The 25,040-nt window shown below is 36.9% G+C and overlaps 1 protein-coding gene across 1 annotated transcript in view; it reads left to right on the top strand.

Moving 5' to 3' along the window:
* FBN2 (fibrillin 2) overlaps nucleotides 1-25,040 on the top strand; it is a 165,579-nt gene that overhangs the window by 66,336 nt on the left and 74,203 nt on the right. Inside the window, exons 16-21 of the mRNA XM_065045711.1 lie at nucleotides 3,435-3,587; nucleotides 4,466-4,519; nucleotides 8,940-9,065; nucleotides 12,020-12,145; nucleotides 19,551-19,670; nucleotides 24,782-24,919. Of these exons, the coding sequence (XP_064901783.1) occupies nucleotides 3,435-3,587; nucleotides 4,466-4,519; nucleotides 8,940-9,065; nucleotides 12,020-12,145; nucleotides 19,551-19,670; nucleotides 24,782-24,919 (717 nt within the window). The remainder of the gene's footprint in view (nucleotides 1-3,434; nucleotides 3,588-4,465; nucleotides 4,520-8,939; nucleotides 9,066-12,019; nucleotides 12,146-19,550; nucleotides 19,671-24,781; nucleotides 24,920-25,040) is intronic.

Genomic DNA, 25,040 nt, shown 5'->3' with positions numbered 1-25,040 from the left:
TGCATTTTTTAGAAATTTCTGAGAGTGATGGGACTACATGCTCTAGGGATTTCAATACTACAAAGTTCCTTAAACCACTTTAACCCACAGGAGATACCATTTTCCCTTCTTCCACATATCAGAACATCAGTTCTGTATCCCCTAAGTTTCCTTCTCTCCTAGCTTACGAACGTTTCTGTCATCCGGCACATTGGTGACCCAAGGCTCAGTTAGTGGCTAGGTGTGTCATTAAGCTTCACCAGGCAAATGTGCCTGTGATGAGGCTTCTTGGAGTGAAAAGATGAGGCCAGCTTGTAGATGTTTGACAAGTTAATGAAGCAGTAAAGACAGAGAGGAAAGCATCGGCTTTGCTCTTTAATAGTCACATATATTAATCAGTGCTATGATTGTTCTTGATGATGGATTCTACCTATGTCTTATCTGCATGTGTCCAGATAAAGGAAACACAGACTTCATCACAGTGTTTGGAGGTTACCTTGCACATAAAGGGATGTGAGATACTACATCCTTGCATTGCTATTATCAAGTCATTTAAAATAAAATTTCAAGTTGTGCAGAAATTCATAATTCTTTAAAATAAAATCTAGTGCAATCATTCCTATCAACTGCCTGTGCAAGCTGGCCTTTTCTGTTAAGACTTCAGTTTAAAAAGTGCACAATAAAAACTCAGGATGGCTTTAAAAATAGGCTAATAGAAAGCTAAAACACTTACTTCCTCAGTCTTTTAGTTGGAACCCAAATATTTGTTGTTCTAAATAAGTGAGATTTTTTTTTTTAGTAAGCAAAACTGCTTACACACTGAAGAATGAACTGACAAAAGCAAGGTTTGTTCTGTCCTGTGCAGTAGCCAAGTTTAATAAACATTTGGAGAAAAGAGATTAAAAGATAAAACAATGAGGAAAGGCTGGGTACACTGTTTTTAATATAGGAATTTCACTGTTTAGTAGCACAGCAGCAAAACCAGATTTGAGTACAAACTGTTCAGTACCTTTTTTGTGGTCCAAGTTGGCCTCATCTTTAGCCCTGTCAGTGATACAGCTGCAAAGAATCAATGCAGTGCTCAATTTTCTGTCCTTTCATTTACCTAATGCTACTACAGTTCTAGCAGCTACATGCTTCCCAAGTTGGCCATCAGCTGTGAACACTATTTTTTCTTTGAAAATGTTCAGCTCTACATGTCACATAACTTTAAGGTTTAGTATAAATGCTTACATTTTCAACAGGAAATATCCTTAATATGACAAAAATTGTTAGGCAGAATGATCATTTATTTAGAAAATAAGTTTAAAAAAGGTGATGTAATTATTCCAGGCATAAAGTAACATAGGAAATTTCAAATATTGCGTAACAAAAATGTCCTCATACATGACCTTTAGAATAGAATTTTCAAGCCAATTTGCTGTTCAGAATTTTATGTGTGTGTATACATATATGTAATTATATATACATATACATGCTGTGTTAACTACAGGAATTCTCTGTCTGGCTATTCTGTCCCCTGCATTACATGAGCTAAATAATCCTTTTCAGACATTCTGGCTGCTAGAAGAGTGTTTGTCTGAAAGTTAGTAAGTTACATAGGTCTTCCTTTTAACAGTACTCCTATAAGTGTGCTAGGCAATTAGCAAAACTATAAAGTCCAAGAGCCTACAGTCTGATTCTCTCACTCTTGCCTTGAGCTGTATTTTCCTTTTGAATCCTGACACTGATTCTGGTGAGGCTATTCAAAGAATAGATTTCTTTTTTATTTAGTACTAGTAAGTGTGGCAGAGTCAATCACAAAATCACAAGCTGGGAAAAAAAAAAATTCAGCAATGGGGAACAAATGCTTGGAAAAGAAACAGTTGGCTAAATACACAGAGCCAAACTTCTGTCTGCAGGCATATCAGGTTTGGCTATACTACTAACTGCAGATCTGTGCTTGGTTACCTCCGCTGGCTCTGTTTGTGTGTTTGTGCATCACCTCAGAACTTATGCTGAGTTATGACTATAGCTTTAAGTAAAGTTTTTTGTTCTCTGCTGAGACGCTTTTAATTATAATTCAGGTTGCAGGTCACATCTCTGCCAAAAGCTATAGGCATCCAGGACAAATTAGCTAAGTTTTATTTTACCCTGGTTATTTTGCAGAACCATACCTCAGAGTCTCTGTTATACCATTATTTGACCTGCTGTTTAAGAGTTTAGAAATGCCAGCAGAGTTTCTCATAAACAGCTACACAGTTACAGCAGAACCAATGCTAAACTCTGATGCTGGGCATAAAGTAAATTCTCTAGTGTTCTAAAATTAGTAGCACTTTCCAATCTTTTCTCCCCCTGCAGTTTTCCTTGGTGCCATTTGCTTCCCTAGAATAGCTTCTCCTTTCTCTCTCAGATACATAGCTATGGGGAAGCCTTCCCTTCCATGACAGGGCAGTTATTGAAGGCCCTTTATTCATGCCAGACTGTGGCAGAGTGGCATCTGGACTTGTTAGATGTGGAGGGAAAGGATGTGATGCAACTAATTATTTTGCAGACTACATGAGCAGACATTTCTTGTGGAAGAATTCTTGTCAAGCGTAATAATCTTTTCCTGCTGTGAAGTGCAAGCAAATTGTACTGGCTTCACCTAGACTCTTGGCAAGGAATAGGCCCTGAAATCTGGGCCATATTTAACTGTGCTCCAGAACTGTCTGTTCCATAGGGTACCAAAAGCAACAGAAAACATTTATGTCCTGTCTTATAGAAGCCAGCTTACAACACTCAAAGAGCAGGCAGAACACATAAGGAATTGCAAGTTCTTATTCCAATTGGCACAGACAGGATATTCAACATCCACTGTAAGATTTTTTTCATGCAACTTTTCTTTGCTGTTTTAGGGTCATCTGTTAAATAGGTAACTGTCTGGATTCCCTCAGACACTGCTTACTTTCTGAATGCACCCAGGCTCATGTGCCCGTACGTATGGTAACTTTACTGGAAGATTGACAAGGAGCATAAATTAAAGCCACGTTCTGGTCTCGTCCATAAGGATGTGTGAAACAGAGAGTATTTCCACAGCTCAGATGAGTGTTAGTAGAAGTATAGGAGTTAAAACTAAAGGCTATTTACTCCATCTGGATCCTGCAGTTCTCAACCACGTGTTTAGGTTGATTGTCCACTCACATGCTTGTTAGAAGATCTCCAAAATTATCCTATAAGCATGAAGATGCAGAAGGCATCTCACCCTGGAATGACCAAAAATCCTGAAACAATAACAAAAGCCCAAACAGGAGCAAATAGTTTTGAGAATTGGCCTTGGAGTCATCAGGATTGCAGTGGCAGAGCAGAGCAGATGTAGCCAGTGTAACCATTTTGTTGAAATTTTTATTTTTTTTTTAACCCTCATTGAGATAGTATACATACATTTCATTCTCAGCCTGAGGAAATAAATTATTTCTTTGCTTGTGCTTCCTTAGATACTCATATGCGTAGCACATGCTATGGAGGCATCAAAAAAGGAGCATGTGTTCGTCCTTTCCCTGGTGCTGTAACAAAGTCTGAATGTTGCTGTGCCAGTCCTGACTATGGTTTTGGAGAGCCGTGTCACCCCTGCCCTGCTAAAAACTCAGGTAAAATTTTGTGTTTCTTTGCATACTAAAGTGAACGTACAGACATTCAAAAATCTTGTTCAGATCAGGTTGTTCGTTTATTCCATGCCTTAAAGAGAAGTGAATAGAGTACTTATTGGAATTGTACACTTGTTCTGGAAATAGTTTCTTCTTTAAAGAAAAACTGTCTGGTATTTTATGGTGAGTGCTTGTGTTTTTATGCATTGTAACATTCAACCTGAACCTAGTTCCAGAATTGGCCAGACTGTGACAAAATTCAAGATGAAGGACCTGAGTATACTCTGGATAATGTTGGGTCCCTGAATTAAGTTTTGACTATACGAAATAATACTTTCAAAGAGAATAAGCAGAGTTCTCTGATGAATCTGTAGATTTCCTAGTCAAATCAGTCCAGTTTAACAGAGCAACTCATGTTAATCTTAGAAATCTGTTTTTCATTTTATGAGAATCAGTTCTCCAAATAAACCTGGGGATCAAAAAAAAATAATCTCTTAAATATAGAACTGAGATGATGTATCTTAGAAAGTATTTCCATTCAGTATCATTTTCTGAGATAGAAGTGAAGTAAAACTGGCATTATGGTTGAAAGTAGTAACTTGAGACAGTACCGTCAAGACTGTAATGAAATCGCTTGACTTTTTAATTCTTGCTAGCAGATTTTGGTTTTGTCTATATGTGAAAGTTCAGGGTAGAATGTCACTTGACATATTTTATTATCTATAAATAGTTGTTTCATGTGAACAGTGCCATTTTTTTAGTTACATTGTCGAAAAATTATTTTGAAAAAAGATCAGGTAGATTTGGTTTAGGATTAACAAAGATGAAACACTGGAAATAACATTTTCATTTTTCTCCAACAACTTGCTTCAATTGAGTAGCTGAATTCCATGGCCTGTGTAGCAGTGGAATTGGTATTACTGTGGATGGACGAGGTATGTTGCACATTTTAATGCATATGATTCATGGTTAAAAATATATATACTGAGATTTATATTTTTCATTAATTTACTGAGTTTTTTGCCTCAATATTAATATGTTGATTTTAGTATTTTCGTTGTCAAAGTAGAAACCACCAGAATTAATTCTCTATAGTCCTGGATTTTGCAGAGAGAGGGATTTTATAAATAATAGCTGAGCCAGGTCTGAAGTAGGGGTGATGGATGCTGCAGCTGCCAAGTAGAGCAGGTTGAAAGAGAAATGGTGGAATGTAGTGTTATGATATTTTGCAAGATAGTTCCCTGTTGTGTTAATAAAGTTGCAGCCAAATTAAAGCAGATACTGTACATTTAATATTTCCAGTAATTTAATTTGTATAGCTTTTATACTTGTCGGCATTAAAGCTCCTATTCCGTTCAGCTGGAACAAAATGAGGCCCTCTGATTGTTATACTTAGTAACAGCCTACATAACTTTTAAAAATAGTACTATAATAAAATAAATTCAGTTTCTGTTTAATACTGTAAGTGTATATGTATAGTTTTTTCTTCTCTATGAGCTCATTTCTTAACATGTTGCCAAGCTTACAAGTAATTTGTAATCCACAGAGTTTGTAAATTCTCTCAGTTTTCTCTTCAATGAATTATACAAGGTCCATTTGAAGGATATCTAAATCTCATGGAGAAATAATGACAGTGCAACATAATGTTGTCTTACCAACAGCATCCTACCATGAGAATTTCCTTGTATTCTGGCAGGGAGTTTGTATGTTATTTTGGATACATGGAAAACATACAGTTAGTCAGTAAAAACATAAAACCAACCGGGGTCTCTACCAACTGCATGATAAAGACTATAATCTCTTGGGGGTTCATGTCTCAAATAAAGTCCCTCGTTCTTTAGAGCTCTAGACAAAACCCTAGTACTGTCTGTACGTCTTGTGCAGCGACCTTTCAGACAATTTCCTTGCCGCTACTCCTATCACTGCTCCATACTAAGGGACTTTGTTTGCTAATTCTGTTTCCTAAGGAAGAGGAACACTGATCCCACATTCAATCCCCAATAAAAATTCTACTGTGTTCCTCATGCATTCTCCTTATCAAGAGTGAGAGTCAATACATTTTATTGGTGAAACTCTTGTCACAGAGATTTTATTTGACTTTTAGCTGATACAGAGCTTGTTAATTAGATTGCAGTCCATCACCACATCACTACTCCTCTCATTCAGCTTGTGATTAACAAGTGAAAAACCTTTATGTCTTCATGTAACAGAATTCTCGACATAGGTGAGGACAGAGATTTTGTGGTCTGGTTCAATATAAAAAGTGACAGGAAGGGGTGGACCTTCTGAAATCATTCAATTGATAAGGAGAGACAGAGGCTTGTTTCAAGATATGAACAACTTTAGTAAACTACAGAAAACGTATTGCTCAAAAGACAGCATAAGGCTAAAATATTATGCCAATTCATATTTTCTCATAAAATTTTCAGATGTCTCGTAGCTTTGAGTTTAACCCAGGGATAGCATGACTTTTCCGAATGCTTATCTGAGTATATGTAAATCGTGATCTAAACTGCACAATGATTGAAGAGGAAATGTCCTATATTAAAAGTTGAGCAGTACTAGTATAAAACAAGCTTTTTATGAAGTCAGAGCTAGGCCAGCACCCTCACTGTTTTTTCCAGGATTTGGAAAGGGAACTGTTTAAAGTAATGGGTTTACCGTATGGGAAGAAATAACTTAATATTGAAAAAACCTCTTTTCCTCAGAGACAAAAAAAAAAATATTAAAACTAGCCTGTTCCTGTTCTTACAGTTAATATGAATATTTTGGAACTTTCCAACTACAGCAGAAATTCTATATGGGACTGTAAATTCAGGGAATATGTCTCATTCATCATGCTATTCTGTTGATCTGAGAAAAATTTTGAATTTCCAACAAGTGCTATGATTTCTATGGCTGTTATGGTATTGACCTATGCATTAGTTCTGTATTAGGAAAAGTATTTGTGTTTCCTAATAATTTATAACTTCTTACCTAGATCTTTAAACCACAGGCACTGAGTGTACAGGCTACATATTTTGCATCAAGGTATTCTTACAAACACATAGTTCCCTGTTGATTTATGTTGGAAAGGATATCTGGAGGTCATCCACCCTAACTTTCTGCTCAGAGCACGGGTATCTTCAAAGTTGAATCAGGTTTCTCAAGGCCTTACCCAGTGCAGTTTGGAAAATCTCCAAGGATGGAGTTCCCATAGCGTCTCTGGGCAGCTTGCTTTAGTGCTTAACCACTCTTATGGGGAATAATTGTTTTACTGGTGTTCAGTTGAAATTTCCCCTGTTGCATTATAACTTGTAACTGTTGCCTATTGCCCTGTCATTGTGTACATCAAAGAAGAGTCTGGCTCCATCTTTTCTGCAGCTATCTATTAAGATCAGAGGACTGCTATTAGATGTCCCTCTCATCTTCCCCCCTGCTGGCTAAACAAGTCTAGTTCCCTCAACCTTTTCTCATATGTCAGGCACTCATCCTGCTAGAGGACTTCAATCATCCTGACATCTGCTGGAAAAGACACACAGCAAGCTGTATGTAGTCCAGGAAACTCTTCAAAAGCACTGAGGATCATTTCTTAAACCATGTGATAGACAGCCTGACCAGAGGATAAGTGTTACTGGACCTGTTGCTTACCACACAGATGAACTTATCAATGAGGTCAAGACTGATGGCAGCCTGGACTGCAATGATCATGCCCTGGTGGAACTCATGATTGTAAGCGATGTGGGCCAGGTAAAGAGTGAAGACAGGACTCTGAATGTTAGGAGAGCAAACTTTCAGTTGTTTAAGAAATTAGTGGATGGGACCCCTGGGAAACTGCCCTCAGGGATAAAGTAACAGAAGAGAGCTGGCAGCTCTTTAAGGTCGTTTTCTGTAGGTCGCAGGAGCTCTTTATTCCCACATGTAAGAAATCAGGCAAGGAAGTCAGGAGACCAGCAAGGCTGAGTAAGGACCTCCTGGTCAAACTAAAGTGTAAGACGGAAATGCAAAGGCAATAGAACCAGGGACATGTATCCTGGGAAGAAAACAGGGATGCTGCACAGATGTTTAAGGATGAGATCAGGAAAGCCAGGGCAAAGCTGGAGATGAGTTTGGTAAGAAATGTAAAGAATACGAAAGGCTTCTATAGGTACATGAGGCAGAAAAGGAAGATTACAATAAAATGTGCACAGACACAAACAAACACCATAAATAACACAGGAGAAATAGTGACAACCAACATGGAGAAGGCTGAGATACTAACATTTTTTTTTGCCAGAGTTTTCACTGGTAATCATTCTTCTCATCTCTCTCAAGTCTCTGGGATCAAGGATGGGCGAAGAAAGTCCCTCCCATCATAGGAGAAGATCAGGCTCAAGACAACCTGATGAATCTGAACATACACAAGTTCATGGGACATGACAAGATGCATCCCAGGGTCCTGATGGAACTGGCAGATTAGTTGCTAAGCCACTCTATCCTGTATCATATTTGAAGAATGGCAGTCAGGTGAAGTCCCCAGTGAGTGCAGAGAAGTGAATATCTCACCCATTTTTTTTAAAAAGGGTAAAAAGAAGGACCCTGGTTATTACAGACCCGTCAGTCTCACATCAGTGAGATCAAGGAAAGAATGAGATCAGTAAGATCAAGGACCAGATCCTCCTGGACGTTATTTCAAAACATGAAAGACAAAGGTGATTTATGACAACAAATGTGGCTTCACCACAGACAAATTGTGCCTGATTAGTCTGGTGGCCTTGTACAATGGAGTTACTGAACCAGTGGACAAGGGTAGAGCTATTAATATCATCTACCCTGACTTCTCTAAGGCCTTTGATACCGTACCCCACAACATTATTTTCTCTCCACTAAATTAGAGATAGATGGGTTTGATGGATGGACTGTTATACAGGTAACGAATTGGCTGGATGATCATGTGAAAAGAGTTACAGCCAAGGACTAGATGTCCCTCAGCAGTCTATACTGGGACCAATACTGTTTAATGTCTTCATAAATGACAAAGGTAGTGGGATTGAGAGCACCCTCAGCAAGTTTGTATATGACACCAAGCTGACTGGTATGGTTGATTTTGCTAGAGTCAAGAGATACCATCCAGAGGGTCCTTGACAGTCTTGAGCAGTGGGCCCATGTGAACATCATGAAATGGCCCAAAACTAGGCATAGTATTCCAGGTTTGGCCTCACTAGTGTCAAATAGATGGAAATAATCACTTATTCTAGCCTTCTGGCTGCAACCTTGCTGTACCCTTGGTCTGAATGGCAGCCCCAATATCCAGTAAGTCAGATATTATCCACATCTATCGCATAGGTTTTTCATATCTTTCAGTATCTGGTTATCTTCTGTGTTGTGTTAATACAGATATTAATGAGTGTGCATTGGATCCTGATATTTGCTCTAATGGAATTTGTGAAAACTTACGTGGCAGCTATCGTTGTAACTGTAACAGTGGCTATGAGCCTAGTCCTTCTGGAAGAAATTGTGTGGGTAAGTTGCCCAGTTTTTTTTATTGCCTTTGAATAATTCATCACTATATTGATGCTAATTTGGCCTAATTTAGTTTGCAAGACATCTGCTTCGTAAAGCTACAATAAAAATGCAAAAATTCTCTAACGAAACTGCTTTTCTCAGTCACTGCATAACTAATATTCTTACAGGTGTATTCTTCTGTTATTTGGTGGGGGCTACTACTGTACTGCAGGACATATCGTTGCAGATTAGGAATTAATTTTCTCAAAAGCATGTATCATTTTCGTTACATTTTAATGTCATACATTTGTAAAGACCACCTAAAATGGGTTTCTTTCAAAGCTGGATGATAATTTATCAAGAGCTAAAGGTAACAATTTTGCATGATGAAATGTAACAGATTGCTATGATTGTCATAATGGGTGATAACTGGTAGTATACATACACAATTTCTTCACTATGCAATAGTTTGTTGTGTCCCTAAGTTACACAAATACAGCAAAATGTATTGCTTCACACTTAGTTGTCTAATTTCTGAAAGCTTCAGCTCATGAGAAGCAACAACCGACTCTTAGGATTTCACAAATCATGTCTGAACAGTGAGCTCAAGTTCAACAGCTCTTCTTTTAATCTTCAGAATTTCAGGTCACCAGTATACAGGAATGATTCACTTCAGAAACTTCTATTTGTCTTTGTGGTTCACTTTGAGTTTATAGGAGACTGTTGTTACAGTATCTAGATTTCTGCAAGTGTTTAAGTATACCCAGCAGAAGATACATATGTTATACATTTCACTCTCTGTGTAATTTATTTTATTATTTGTGGTCATACATGAAACTCAGTATTTTTTTTTTTCTTTTAAGAATTCTTACACCCAAAAAGAGTGTATTATGCCACAGGTACATTGTACAGTAATACTGCTTATAGTCCTGTTATAGTCCTGTAATTCTAAATAGAAAACTGAAGTTTGTTTATATTAAAAGCTAATGAAAATCTATCTGAAGCCATTAGAAAGTCTTAAGTATCATCCTGCCATCTGATGTGTTTATTTTGGGTAATTATTTCTCTCTACACTTGAAAGTTGATACTGACCTATCACTGGTATTTGTGGTCAACAAAACACCACCATTTTTGGTAGGGAAAACCTATACTATATAACTGTGGTATTATTTCAATACCAAACATTCCTACCTAGTGATGCAAAGCAAACACAAAGTAATAAAAGTGTTTCTTTTTATCTGCTTGACTTAAGGAATTTTGCAGCTAGTTACTGTCGTATATGACCTTTTGGCAGGAAAGGCACTGCTGCCAAAAACTATTGGTGGTTTTTTTTAAATACTTCACATAATATTCATTTTCCAAATGGATTTTATTGCAAGGGATTTTATTTATCTAGTTACAGTTGGGATTATGTAAGTGCTAGTATAGGTACATGTCTCTTTAATTATTTAAATAAAAATACAGCATACTGACTGTGAAGATGCATTTATTTTTAGCTAGTAGAACTTTTGCACAAAAAAAAAAAATAATGAACACACAAATAAAAAGTTGAAATCCTTTTATTAATGATAAAGATTATGAGCTGCCAGGAAATAAAAATGGTCATCAGACAGAATACAGACAGTATTTTTTGTCAGTTTTAAGTGTTTCAAGAGAATGAACTATATCGTTCTCTGTTTTTACAGTGCATATCACCATAGGTTACAGTCCAAAACTGAAGTTATTCTGTGAGACCCTAAGGAAATAATATGTTCATAATACTGCTAGTTGGGTTAAGGGATCATATGACAAGAAGCTCAAAATTAAAGTCTGTTGCCTTTGAAAATGTCAAATTCCAAATCCATCCTCCTTTATTTAGTTAAAATCAGATGAAGCTAGATTAAGGACAAGTTAGTTTAGAAGAGTTTCTTCACAGCTGCCAAACTTAAATATCAGATTCATCATCTGTGGAAATTTAGACTTGTCCGAATCCTAAAGGACTTTATAAGCATAGCTCGCAAAATCTAATGTGTTTGAGAAACCAAAAGCTTCCAGATTGTAATTATATTGCATTCTTGTTTTTCTTTTTTATTTTTGAACATAAACTCTCTAAAAAATCTAGTTGATTTAAGATTTCAGTTGCAAGGTTAAGTTTGAGAAATCAAGTACTCAAAATATAGGAGGCACCCTGAAACAGAAGACAGTGCCAGGTTTATCATGGCTTATCCTGTGAATATTCTTTTATAAACCTAAGGATTTGTGCCATGTGATGGGCATTAAAGGAAAGTAGATTAAAATATTTTTTTTTTCCTATTAAAAAATAAACAGTAGGTCAATGAGGAAGACTGATTGCTTTTTATTAGCATTATTTGCACTTAGCATAAGAGGAGTTCAGGGAGTGATATTAATTTATGTGGCTTCCCTATGCAGCGTGCTTGATAACCTGGTCTTAATCATAGGGGTTTTTTTACTGTAATATACCTCTGGAGGGGAGGTACATGTGTACTCTTGAGATGTGTGCCACACATTCACTGTGCAATTTTGATTTTGACACTTATATTCACTTCATGGAAAACAAAATCAATGTTTGCCTATAAAACAGGGCTAGAATGGTAATCTAACACCATTATTTGGTTGTTTAAAAAAAATGCTGGTTTCAAAGCAAATAGACTTTCATGAAGTTGTCATGATGACATAGTCACACAACTGACAGATATCCCAAGGACTTTCTAGGAAAATGTAATTATAATTTTAAAACTAACCATGAACTATTTTTAGAGGCTGCTAATGAAAAAATTTAGAAGTGGGCTAGATTTTCTGGTAAAGAGAATCTGAAAAGAATTGGCATTTTTCGTTGCTCAGTCACTGTTGTAGAAAACTGCATATCCAGCAACATAATTATTGCTCCAGGAAGCAACATGGGCTAGTTGTTGAGGTGAAGACATCTCTCGGCATTTGCATTCATTGATATGTCCCACTTCATCTTTTTGCAGACATTGATGAATGTTCAGTGAACGGGCTCCTGTGTGATAATGGTCTCTGTCGAAACACCCCTGGAAGCTACACCTGCACTTGTCCAAAGGGTTATGTGTTCAGCACTGAGACAGACACATGTGAAGGTGAAAAATCTGCAAGTTGTGTGAATTTTATTGATTATTAACTAATGTTAAAGCTAAATGATAACAAGAGATTCAGAGTGGTGACGAATATCAGAGGAAAAGACAGAACTAAGATATTGTGTAAATCCTCTTAAATTTCTCTGCAGTAATTTTTAGTGTTGGGTCCTGCCATTGAATTTCTTTCAAAGTAATCAGTTCATTTTTATATTAAAATGTTTTCATTTCCTTAGATAAAACACTTTTAAGCTGGAATAAAAATGGATATATGCTTGCCTCTGGTCATGTAGCAGGGACACCTAGTCTGTCATTTAGGTTAATCTATTAAACTATTAATCTATTTTGGTCACAGAGTCTCTGCTTTATTTTCTCCATTCAGCCTCTGGCAATAGTTAATTCTAGATCAAATTCTGGTATTTGCGATGCTCTATGTGATGCCTGAATTCCAGGATCTGGATATTACTACCTGGGGGTACTAAAATTGTCCATTATTTTTACAGTATAATCAAAATTGCTTTCTTATATTACTAATGAACACAGATGTTAGAGCAACGAAAATGTTACATAGCTGAAACCAATGAGAAGTTTTAATTATAAAAAAATTAAGGCTGTATGAAAAAGTCAAAATAGAAGTGTTAGCTTTTGCCTCCATTTTTAATTAATATTTAGTGTAGTAGAATTTCACTGGTCTTTGCTTTGTGTTCTATTTGGTTCCATGATGTGTAAATCTTAATATTTGTTATCATTAGAAAGTTTTTATAGTAAATATTCTTGCATTTGAGTGAGCAATGGGGAAGCTGTATTCCTTTGCTATGGAATAACTATTATGTGAACAAATGTTTTCATCCCGATTTGTCTGAAGCAGTGGAAGACATTATTTTCCTCAGCTGCTTGTTATTACTGATCAGACAGAAGTTGCTGCCACACAGCTAAACAAACACATAGCAAGGAAAGTGGAAGCACTCTGTAAACCATTCTTGCTGTTTAAGATCAGTCAGGTTAACTGAAACAGTCTCCTCAGCAGCACATGCTGGACAGGCTGTCTTTGAACCAAAGCAGGTGAGGAGCACTCCTGTGCTCTTTGCCAGTTTTCAGCAGAGAAGGGGAACCAGGCAACATGGGGAGGAGGCAATAGTGGTTTGAATGTCTCCAACTGTTTGAAAAGTTAACATGTGTTTGCATTCAAAACGTCTCACAAAATGTTTTAAATTCTGGCAGTATCAACTCATTCACCTCTTCACCCTTACTGTTCAAAAGAAATTATGTTCCTTTATATTTTAGTACATGTCTGTTTCAGAGGTCACTTTTAAAAGTTAAAATTCCTTCTGTCCCTGTATGTTACAAATCAGTAGCACTTGTTTAGATTAGGGCTTTTCTTACATCATACGCTCATGGATTTATAGCGCTCTCTCTGGGAAGTTGTCTCAGTGCCTAGTATCTATACACAATGCACAGGTGAAATTTATTATTCAGGGTCTGTCTATATGTTAAGTTTCCATGCACTCAAAGATTTCTAGCTGTGAAAAAGGCTTGCAGTGTGTCCTAGTTTGCACGTGTCTTAAGGATTCTTCTAGATAGAAGAAACAGAATAGGAGTTCATTACTAGGATGACAAAGCCATCAACTTCAAAGCATAAGACTGACCAAATGGTAGACGAATGAGATGCCAGAATTCAAACAACCTAGCCAAAATTATTGAAATAAAATTTATATAGATTTTCAAATATAAAATGTAAATTTGTTTTAATTATGATAATAAAAGTAATATTAATATAAAGGCTTGAAATTAGGATTTGACAACAACAAAAATTTGGTTTCATGGTCTCATTGAGCCACCGCAGCCTTGGGGAAAAAAGTGATCTTTCCTGTCTTCTGGACATTTTTATCATTAATGCAGTGTTTTCTCTTGTTCCAGAAGAAGTTTGGGGATCATGATGTAGTGAACCAAATCTTATCTTGTTTTGTTTGTGAGGAGACTGTAAGTGGAGAAAAGAATGAGGGACTGTTGTCCTGGAATGGAAATTAATTTAATTGTTCATTTGAATTAATAGTTCATTGAGAATAGGGTGATTTCTTTAGATAGCATTGCCAGCTGATACTGATGGCAAGCCATAGTATTAAAAAAAAAAAAAAGTTACAGTTAAGATAAAATAGGGTTCACAGGAAAGTATATGAAGAAAAGATACTAGCAGAAATCCAAATGGCAGGCATGTCCCCTCTTAATTGCACTTTAGTGCGTTTTTCTAAGTAATGTGACTACTTTTACGTTTTGTCTGAGGGAATTAGGTGCATTTCCCAAATTACCAATTTATGAATGAATTCTAAAAATATGAATAAAGAACCAGTATGATTTACTCAAACTAACATGTTACAGTCTGACATTCATCCAGTAATACAGGAACTGAGATATTTCACAACTCAAGCCAGCCTGAGCATGAGGTAGAAAATGCACACACACCTTATTTAAGCTAGTTATTACATAAATCAAAATATATTTTCTTGTGAAAGAATAATTACTGAGGTGATTATTCAGGCTTATTAAGTAAGTTTGCTTGGGTTTCTGTTTGGTGGGTTTGGTGAGATTTTAATTAATGCATTTACTGTTGTTTTCTTTTTTTAACATTTCTTTTTAGATATACATAAAAGAACACGCTTCTGTGCATATTTGCAATATTTGTACTGTGACTCCTGCAAAGACTAATGAAGGAGTATTATTTGATATTCCAAAAGATCCTAAAAAAAGAATAGATCTGTCCCTGTCTTATCTCCCTTTCTGGTGGTATCAGGTTTAGCTTGTGATTGAAAAGAGGGTGTTTGTTGATGAGAAACTCAATATGACCCAGCGATGTGCACTCACAGCCCAGAGAGCCAGCTGTATCCCGGGCTGCATCAAAAGAAGTGTGACCAGCAGGTTGAGGGAGGCAATGCTGCTCCTCTACTCTGCTCTCATAAGACCCCACCTGGAGTATTTCATGCAGCTCTGGAGCCGCTAACATAAGAAGGACATGAACGTGTTGAGGAGAGTTCAGAGAAGGACTCTGAGGATGATCTGAGGAGCGTTGGATCACCTCTCATGTGAATACAAGCAAAGAGAGTTGGCGTTGTTCAGCATGGAGAAGAGAAGGCTCCAGGGTGACCTTATAGCACCTTGCCAGTACCTACAGGGGACCTACAAGGACATGTAGAGATAGGACAAGGGGTAATGGTTTTAAACTGAAAGAGAGTAGATTGAGATTAGATAGAAGGAAGAAATTCTTCACCATGAAGGCACTGAGACACTAGAACAGGTTGCCCAAAAAAGTTGTGGATGCCTCATCCTTGGAAGTGTTCAAGGCCAGGTTGGATGGGGCTTTGGGCAACTTGGTCTAGCAGAAGGTGTCCCTGCCCATGGCAGTTGATCATTAAGGTCCTTTCCAACCCAAACCATTCTATGATTCTGTGACATAGCCAGCTTCATAGAATAAATCTGGCTGTGCTTCTCTTGGCTGTATTTCGTATTTCTGTATGTCTGCTGAACTTTGAACAATGAGCTTGTGATTGGGCATAAATGCCACAGTAATATTTGAAATAATAAAGCTTTTTGTTAATGGAAGGAAAAAAAATGCTGTTTTCTCATTTAGAAAAAAACAATACAAAAAACAACTGATAACTGAAACTTCAGATTTGTAAGATTATTTTGTTTCTGAGCATAGTTTATTGTTATCAACCTAAAACTTTTTGTTGTCTGTAGAGCAGAATATTGAAGGATTTCCAATTCCTTTCAATATTATTGTCAACATTAACTTGTATACATAAGTCAAGTAGGATTTGTCATCTTGAATCTCATATTTAGATGATACTTAAATTTATCAGGAGGGGTTTGGCATAAAACTGTGCATAGAACCTATTAAATGTATTACATTTTTTCTAATGTTGAGTGGGTTGGCAGTAGAGAAATAAATTTCTCTGTCTGTCCAAATTCTGCTTTCAAAGAAACACTACGTAATTCAGTTTGGACTTAGAAGTTCACGAGCTGTAAAAAACTTACGTGGCTAGAAGCTCTGTGTTGTGCTTTGAAAATGCTCCGATGCTTATTACTTACACATATATTTTTAATTAATATGACTCTCATTAGTAACTGTGAAGAAACAAGAAAACTCTTCGCTCTTCCCATTTATAGCTCAATTGAAATTTTTTTCAGTTTGTTGTGGGGAGTGGGGGCATTGTTCAAGGCTCCAGAGGCTGTGAAAGCTGATATTTTTACAACAAATTCTGTGGTTTAAATTGTGTTTCCAGTGACATAACTAGCTAAACATAAACCAGATGTGCTTTGAAGTTCATTTCCAGGAATGTACAGTGGACTGTTTCAATTTTTGTTTCTCTGATATTTACAACTTACACTCACTTAAGAAATTGTTTTTTTAAAAAAAACTGATTAATATTTTCAAACACATTGGCTTTCATTTTAAAATATAAAACAGTATTAAAATCAATTTGCTTTATTTCTCATTCTTGTTAAAATTACCTTATAAGGTGCACGGAAACAATTTTTGGTGTTTGTTTAAATTGTGCATATGACACTTTTTTGACTGTTTCAGCAGAGCACTAGTGCTGAAATGCATTCATCCTTTATTTTTTTTTTTTTTCCTGAATGGTAGTTTTGGAAAAAAAGCCAATGCAATATTACAAACTTGTTGATGCCCAAAATAATTTGATTTGGGTTTTGTTTCTTTTATTTGTTTGTTTCTTTTTTTCCTAGCATAGTGCTGAATCCTGTCAAAAGCAGAAAGTAACAAACTGTTTTTTTCAGGGTCAGAGGCCTAGGGCATAGTCACATGATTGATTTATAAATGACCAGAAGTTAATGCCTCCAGATATGGATACCCCGTCCTCAGTGAAAGCTGCTCTCCCTCTTTCTGCTCTGTAGAGAGAAATGGGATGAGTATGCCTTGCCATGCACTAGGGTAAAGGGAAATGTGGAAGAGTCTGGTTCTGTGATACATCTTCCCTCACCCACAGTCTTCTCGACCAGCTTCTGCTGTTCTCATCTCAGGAGACGGAAAGTGACTATTTGTCTGTGAGATCAGTGAGGGGCTGTCACTGGTGCTTGAGAACGGTAGAAACTGAGATTGGGAGAGGAAGGAGGAGGAAGGATGAAGGGAAATGTCCCCTGTGGAGAGCAGCAACCTGGCAGATTGACTCAGCTGTTTTGCCAAATAAGGTTTGATGCAAATTTGAGTGAAGATTTAGACTAGATCGTCTGACTTTGACTTGAAATGGGCAGGCAGTTCTCGCAGTGTAGAAAGTGGCCAGCTCTGACAATGATGTATTGTCTTTCTGTTCTTCCCTGTTTTTGCTCTCTCGTACGTTCAGTTTGAGTTTTTTTCTCCCCTTTCACTGTCTTTGGGCAGAGAATGGATAACATGGCCCATGAAGTCAAGAGAGCTGCTTCAGTCGTCATGAGGTGTTGACCTCTAGATGCCTTAGCCCCTCTGTCTCCACTTACTTATCTTTGGTTGTAGCTTTGGGGACACTGTCCAAGTGTAGCCCTCAACTAGTTTTTGATAGGTTTGGGTTTCTTGTTAACTCTGAAAACCTGAAATACAAGATGTGTTTTCCTAGAAGAAAATAAATTCTAAACCTAACTTGCTAAGTAACAGGGAGAACTAAAGATAGGAATTACAAGATGATATTGCCTCTATAAATGTGTTGTATTTTAAGTTTAATGCTTTTTTTTTTTAATATTATGAATATGCTATCTCCTTATTACAGTGTCTTGTCCTGCACATTGGTTGTGTGTGTGGGGTTGAGCTGCCAGCTGTTAAAACTGTGGGACACTTTACATGAAAATCCCTTGTTTTCAGCTATAAATAGCTGCAGCAATCTTCAAGCACTTCACCTGTAATCTTTTTCATTGGGTGTCTGAGACAGACTAGATTTTAATTTTGCCTTTAAAAAATTCAGACAAAGCTTTTTGTTCATTTCCAATAAAATGTTAATTTGTATATTTAGAAACATGCAAACCTTGTGACCTTTTTTTCTTTAAAAAGCTGATGGTCCTTTCTGCTCTTGCAGCTTGAAATTTCTTGAGTAGCATTTGTGTCAGGATAGTGCTTCTTTACTCTGAAAATGTGTTGCCTGGTCCCTCACAGGAACTTCTCTGAAGTTGCATCTTAGCTAAAAGCAGGGTAGAGCACTTGCAGCTAACTGGACAGAGAATCATATCTGCATAAAAGCAAAGACATAATGGCAGATACTGATCAAAGATCATTCTGACCGACAGCAGAGCAAGTATACAACATTGCTTTCCAAAGATACTTTTTCAGTCTCCAACAGCTGTGGTTCAGGGACCTCTGACACCAGAAGCAGGATCTTTGCCTTGTACAGACCTTAGTGAACTTATCTTCCATGAACTTTTCCAGGCCAATATTGATTAGTGCAGACTTTCAGCATCACAGGGCAAGGGTTCCCAGTTGGTCTACCTGTTGTGTAAAGAACCAATTTGTTTTAAGTAGATCCTGCATTAATTTATAATTAATTTGATTCACACTGTTTTAGTTTATAGATATGACATTATTCCTCAAGCACTACTAGCAAATATAAGCAAGCACTAATCAGTTTTATTTCTGGCCTACTGAAGGAACTGCCAAGTTGGATTAGAATGTATCGCTTGGTTCAGGACCCAAATCAAAAAGTTAAATTGGTTGAGTTGAGGAAGAAGTGGTGGATGTGCCTCTGCAAATATTCTTTGAACAAATTTGCCAGTATTGTTTTAACCTTAAAATCAATTTCACTTTACAAGAAAATAATCAGCAAATAGTACTGTTTTCAGAGGTCCTATTCTTACATGTGAACAGGCTTGAAAAATTCACAAGGGCAATAAATAGAAGGAGTTACGGGCTAGACGGAAGTACCATTTACAATGTTCCAGCTTTGACTCCTACTTCTTGAATGCTTTCCAGAACTAGAGAATCACAGCCAGCTTTGTGATATTTTGCTTCTGAAAGGGTTTTGTGAATTCTTCCAAAGCCTACATGGAGCCATGAACGACAGAAACAATAAGGCTTTTATTAGTGCGCTGCATGTTGTGGATGGGAAGGCATTGCATTCTACGAAAAAAGCGTTTTATTTTCTTACAGGACAGTTATAATTGATGCTGGAAAACTTTATAGTCCAAGTTGTTGAAAATTTCTATCTTCGTAAAAAAGAGCCATTTAATTAACATTTTCACAATATGCTCTCCTATACATATGCACATACATGCTACCTGCCTTTCCCTATATCTTTTGAATATTATGCTGAGAGGAGCAGGGGGGGCAAATATAGCAGGCAGTCTTGGTGGATAATGGTCCACAGTGGAATTTATACTGTGTAATATTTTCCAGAAGCAGATTGTAGTTCTAACAGTGTCTTTTGTTTCTGGATTATAGATATAAATGAATGTGAAAGCAGCCCATGTGTCAATGGTGCCTGTAGGAACAATCTTGGATCTTTCAATTGTGAATGTTCACCTGGCAGCAAGTTGGACTCTACAGGACTGATATGTATTGGTGAGTGTTTCCTTACGTTATTTTCCCTTTTCTTAATAACTCGGAAAACATTGATCATATTGATTAATAAAGCAAGAAAAGAATGCATTTAGATAATTTCCCCATGATAACAGACAATATGTCTGGTTCTGTAGGTAAGACTAAAGAATCACATACTCATTTAATTATTTCCATGGAAGCAGGAAAAAACTGAGAGAAGCATAATTCATGAGGATGTCCAAACTATGGCAAAAGTGGTGAAATGCAGGTATCAATTGGTGGGAAAGAGTGGGGTGTCTTAATAGGAATTATCTTGTCCTTTGGAAGAATAAGATTCTGAGTAAAGCTGAAGGTGATTAGTCTGGTAGTTGAAAAACTCCAAAGCAGAAATGGTCACTCGGTTCTTTGGCCACTTTTAAATCTGGGACAAGAAAGCAAGTAAATCTGGAGGAACACGAACTCAAATAATGATAGGAAAGCACATCTCATCAGTTCAGAACACCCTTCATGGATTGTGAAGACTGACTTCCCTAGCTATAAGGAGACATTAATGGCTTTTTCATTATAGCACAGTTTCTTACTTTACCTCTTTTGCAGGAAGCTGGTAAAGGTAAGAGAGATCTGAGTTTTTCCAGATCACTGCCTCTGAAGCAAACACATGAGTATTGTCCTGGTTTTACATATATACATACACAAAATATATATTTACATAAATAAATAATGTTAGCACCCTCTGAGGATTCTGTTGCATTGAAAAAAAAAGCAAAGCACTGCACAGATTTTACTAGAACTAGCAGCAACAGTTGTCTGCAAGATGTTGTTGGTATTATCTTTGGAAACCATTCGTTGATGTTTTTTTCTTGCCTTTCCAATAAAGCTCAAAGGATTGGAGACGTGTACTTCTCAGGTGATCACAAGCTGCCATTGTTTCATCTTATTTGTGTAACATAATTGAAGTCATTGTAGGATATGTGGGATAAATTGGATTTGAGTGTTGTAACTGCATGGTGCTAATTTTAAATGTTCCTTTTATTTTAAGATGGATTTGTCTGGTGTCCTTGGTTCAACTTTCTTGCCTTGCCAAGATTTTCTTAGATAGGAAATTGAATGCAAAGACGCAAGTTCCCATTTAACAATTGAGCCCATGTATGCCCCAATATGTTTTTGAAGTGAATGTTACTTTTGTGCCTAGGTCTTCTCTTAGATTTCCTTGTAGCATCACTAGCCAGTAAAATTTTGTATTTGCTTTGTTCTTTTTTTGCATTGTGCTAATATCTTGGTATTTCTTCACTAGACTAACTTACGTTTTTTGTACTGCTTGTCGTTATTCTTCTTGTATTTCCACATCCAAAGGTGCTACAAATTCACTAGGGGCCTAATTGTAACAATGTTCTGGATTTACTTTGCAAATTGTTTCCATTGGAATGTTTCCCATGCAATGTTCCATTTGGCCTGAATATTAATGATAAGTAACATAAAATGTAAAGAAAAAAATACCTGAACAATCAGATAAAAAGTGAAGAATGTGAGTCATCTATACACTGGAAGCCTAATTTTTTTTTTTTTTTTTTTTTGTTGACCACAGTCATCTCAGGAAGAGTTTTCTGTACCACAGGGGAGAATATGTTAAGAAAGAAGGATCAGAATTATAGCTAATGCCAGGCATACAGATTTATACTGATAGAGCTAGAGCCCAGTTGTACGATTTTATACCTTGGCAAAACTTCCTTTGGAATTGGTACTGAAGAGAGGAGGGCAGACTGGATTATTGAAAAGTGACTAAGGGGTTGGAAGTTACAGGTACTTTACTGTGTGAAAAACTTGCAAATGCTCTTGTCTTATGTAAGTCATTTTACATCTCCACAGTAAAGCAAGGGTTTTTTTCCCCATTACCACTGCAGTGAAAGACTTTTAAATTGAATGTATTTGCCTTACTCTTTTTAGCAGATTGTTCCTGTAAAGCTTTCCTGTAGCATCAGATACGAAAAGCATATGACAAAACATAAATGTATGGCTAAAATAAATGCTGTAGTTTGGGCATGTGTTGCAGTCTTATAAGAATGATCAAAGTACAGTAATGACAGATTATGACCCCTCTCTAGTTTTTCTTTAATTTCAAATTTGCTCTCGTATCAGAATCACAATCAGTCCTACATTTTACAGTTTTTTTCTTTCTCTCCTTCTTTCTCTCTCTCCTTCTCTCTCTCTTTCTCTTTCTTGCTTTTTCTTTTTTCTCTTTCTCTCGATGATGATTAAAGTTATCGAACTTAAAAATGGCACAAAATTTTAAAATAAAGGCACATAACAACAAGATTAGAATAAAAAGGGGTTGACATAACATCACTGTTAATTTGGTTTTACAATTTATTTCTCCAATGTGTTTGTTGGTGTTATTGCTGATTTTTACCATCTTGTGGACACATCAGACTGCTTTTATATGGAGAAATTATATGGCCTTCTTTACACAGTTTGTGGACAGAAGACTTCAGTTTGTCACTTCCTCTGGTTCTTTTGCTCAGTCTGCTCATCCTCAAGGCTGAAGAACCAGGTGGCTTTAGCCATTTGCATCCATATTATCTGTAGAAGTTGAGTACGGGCATGATCCATTTGCCTCCTTCTTTGAACCTTTCTAGTTAGAGAAAAAATGACTTGCTCAAATTCCAGTCAGAATTCAAGTCACAAGATTTGCACTCAAATTTAAGATCAAACCTCCAGTAAATGAGGGTTGTTAGTTTAGCAGTTACAATAAAAGCATTCAGCAAAAAATGCTGATGTATATTGCATTTATTTTGCTTGCACACTGACAGCGTTTGCAGTATTGAGTCTGCAGCCTTAGAGGAAAAATGTGAAATTGTTTTTGAAATAATCTGTCAGTTATACAAGTGTTGCATTGCTATTTTGGGAATTGCACATATAGTAGGGATACTGCCATTTGTGCTTTTTGAAATATGCACTTAATATATGCTTTTTATTCATGTTTTAGTCAAGATTTGTGGAATTCATACATTGCATAATCAGCAGGCTGCCATCTGCCTGTAGTATGCATATATTCTTCTTCAAGTCGGAATCAAAGAGATGCAAAAAAACAGAAAGAATGCTTTGATGCTGGATAATAGCTTTTTAACCAAAGCAAAACTCACAGTTACTGCCCATAGTAGATTTTTTTTTCTGGACAAGAGAGATTATGTAAAATAAAGGAAATTAACTCATAGACTGAAAAAGATAAGACAAGCAGACTTTGGCAGGATAATATAGATGCAGCTGATGTGAGAGAAGTCACCAGCTGATCTGTATAGTTTAAGTGATTTTTGAGATACTAGTTTGATTTTTCCATCCTGTAAAGTTGGCTACTAAAAATAAATAATATTGAGCTCAAGAAGCTTCTAGTGAATAAAGCAATGGAAGCATTTACATTTTGAAAACATAAAGCAGAATCATCAAAATATGGGCAACAAGCTGGATGTTGTGTAAAAGAGCAGCTGAAGAACCTATATTCCTTCTCCCAAGGTTGATCCCTGAATTTGGGACATAGGATGAACAAGGACATACCCATCTGATGACTGGTTAAGAGCCAACCCAGCTAATGACTGTCGAGGTTTCATCTTCAGTCTTGTTATGTTAATCCATGTCTTGAATGTTGGTTTAAGGCTGATTAGGGTGTGGAAAAGATGCATTTTCCATGCTTCTACACCCCTTGTTAGTTTGTGCACTTGCTTAAGTGTTCTGCCCTACATGTTTTAGACCAACAGTAACCTAAATAATACAACTGTTTTACACTAAAGCACCTTGCTGAGTTTCTAGAGCCGGCTCCTGTCACATTCCTGGGCAAATTTTTTTCCAGTTACTTCAGCCAAAGAAGGGTTGTGCTCTCTGTAGTCCACATAATTTTCTAACATAAAAATTTTGTAGAAAAGTTAAAGTTGTTTGAAAAAAGTAAGCTGAAATGATTCTATCTTAAGCACATTGTTCCTAAACATGATGTATTAGTAACACTGATCAACAGCACCCTATACATAGTCCGGGTTTTTGTACTTATACGTAAATCTTAAAACCAAATCCTATTCCTCTTTCATTAGTCATCTCATTAAATTCATTTGGGCCACTTAACTTTGCTTTGAACTCTGTGTATGCACATGCATTTAAACTTTACCCAGGCTGACGTCCCAGTCTGGGTTAAATCTTTACAGACTACTTTTGCTATCTGATTACAAAGGTTGTTGTCTGCTTCAAGAAATTCTGTACCATTTGAGTGTAACATTGTGAAGGTACAGAGCAAAGGTGCTCTAGGTGCAACTTCTAAAGTATGTAACTGATTTAAGATCTAACATTTTAAAAAGTGGCTTGGGCACTGAAACCATGTTTTAAGAACGGAAGATTTGAGTACCTAAAAAAGAATTCCAGAGGATTTCTGGCAGCAGAGACAACAATTGTGGCTGAAAATCTGCCCCCTGCTCAGTGCCTGTCAGTCGGGAGGTGCTGCCTGGTGTGCCTGGGCACTTACTGGAGTGGGTTTTCCCTGAGCTGGCCTGCTTTCCCAGCCTGGCAATCTAGTTTGTGATTCAGGAGGTGGGTGTGCTGGAGCTGAGCCCTCAGGAACAGAGAGTCGACTATAACCTAACAGGCATGTTCAGACCCCTAAAATGATATAGCACACCCCTATTCCCCACATATTTAAGTTGTTGTTTGTTTTTTTTTTTTTTTTTCCTTGAAGGTTAACTGAGTGAGAGAGAGGCAAGAGCACCTGGATTTCATAAACCAGTGGTTCAGGTAGTCGGCTGGAAGGGAGAGTCACAGGTTATGATCCCTGCTTTTGTTGTAACTTCTGTATTTTAAACTGATCAGTTATCAAAATAAACAAATAATAAATACACTGTGGTTTCTGAAGGATCTCTGGTAGCATTGAGACCTAGGCTATAAAATGGCTCAAGCAGTGTGCTTTATTGGTTCCTTGTAGTAATAGTGCTATTTCTTTCTGCCACTGCTAGTCTAAAATACGTACAAAATAACTCTGATGGAAAACTGCACTGATTGAAGTCTGCACTCCCTTGGTACTCTGTCTGCTGGTGGCATGGACATGGCGTGCCAACTCTTTTTGCTGTGACAATTCTGTATCGTTTTTTGTTCCGCTGCAGATAGCCTGAAGGGAACTTGCTGGCTTAACATCCAAGACAGCCGCTGTGAAGTCAACATCAATGGTGCTACACTGAAATCTGAATGCTGTGCTACCTTAGGAGCAGCTTGGGGCAGCCCATGTGAGCGGTGTGAATTAGGTATGCCCTCGTACCCTGCATTTTTGGAATAAGAGAGGAAACACCACAAGATAGATTCTTATCATATTCTGTATAGAAAACAAGTAAACAGACAACACACACAAAAAAAAAGTAAAATGAA

Source organism: Columba livia, chromosome Z (assembly GCF_036013475.1).
Source record: "Columba livia isolate bColLiv1 breed racing homer chromosome Z, bColLiv1.pat.W.v2, whole genome shotgun sequence".
NCBI classification, from domain to species: domain Eukaryota; kingdom Metazoa; phylum Chordata; class Aves; order Columbiformes; family Columbidae; genus Columba; species Columba livia.
Note: the sequence above shows the minus strand (reverse complement) of the source record. Positions and strands in the feature narration are given on the sequence as shown.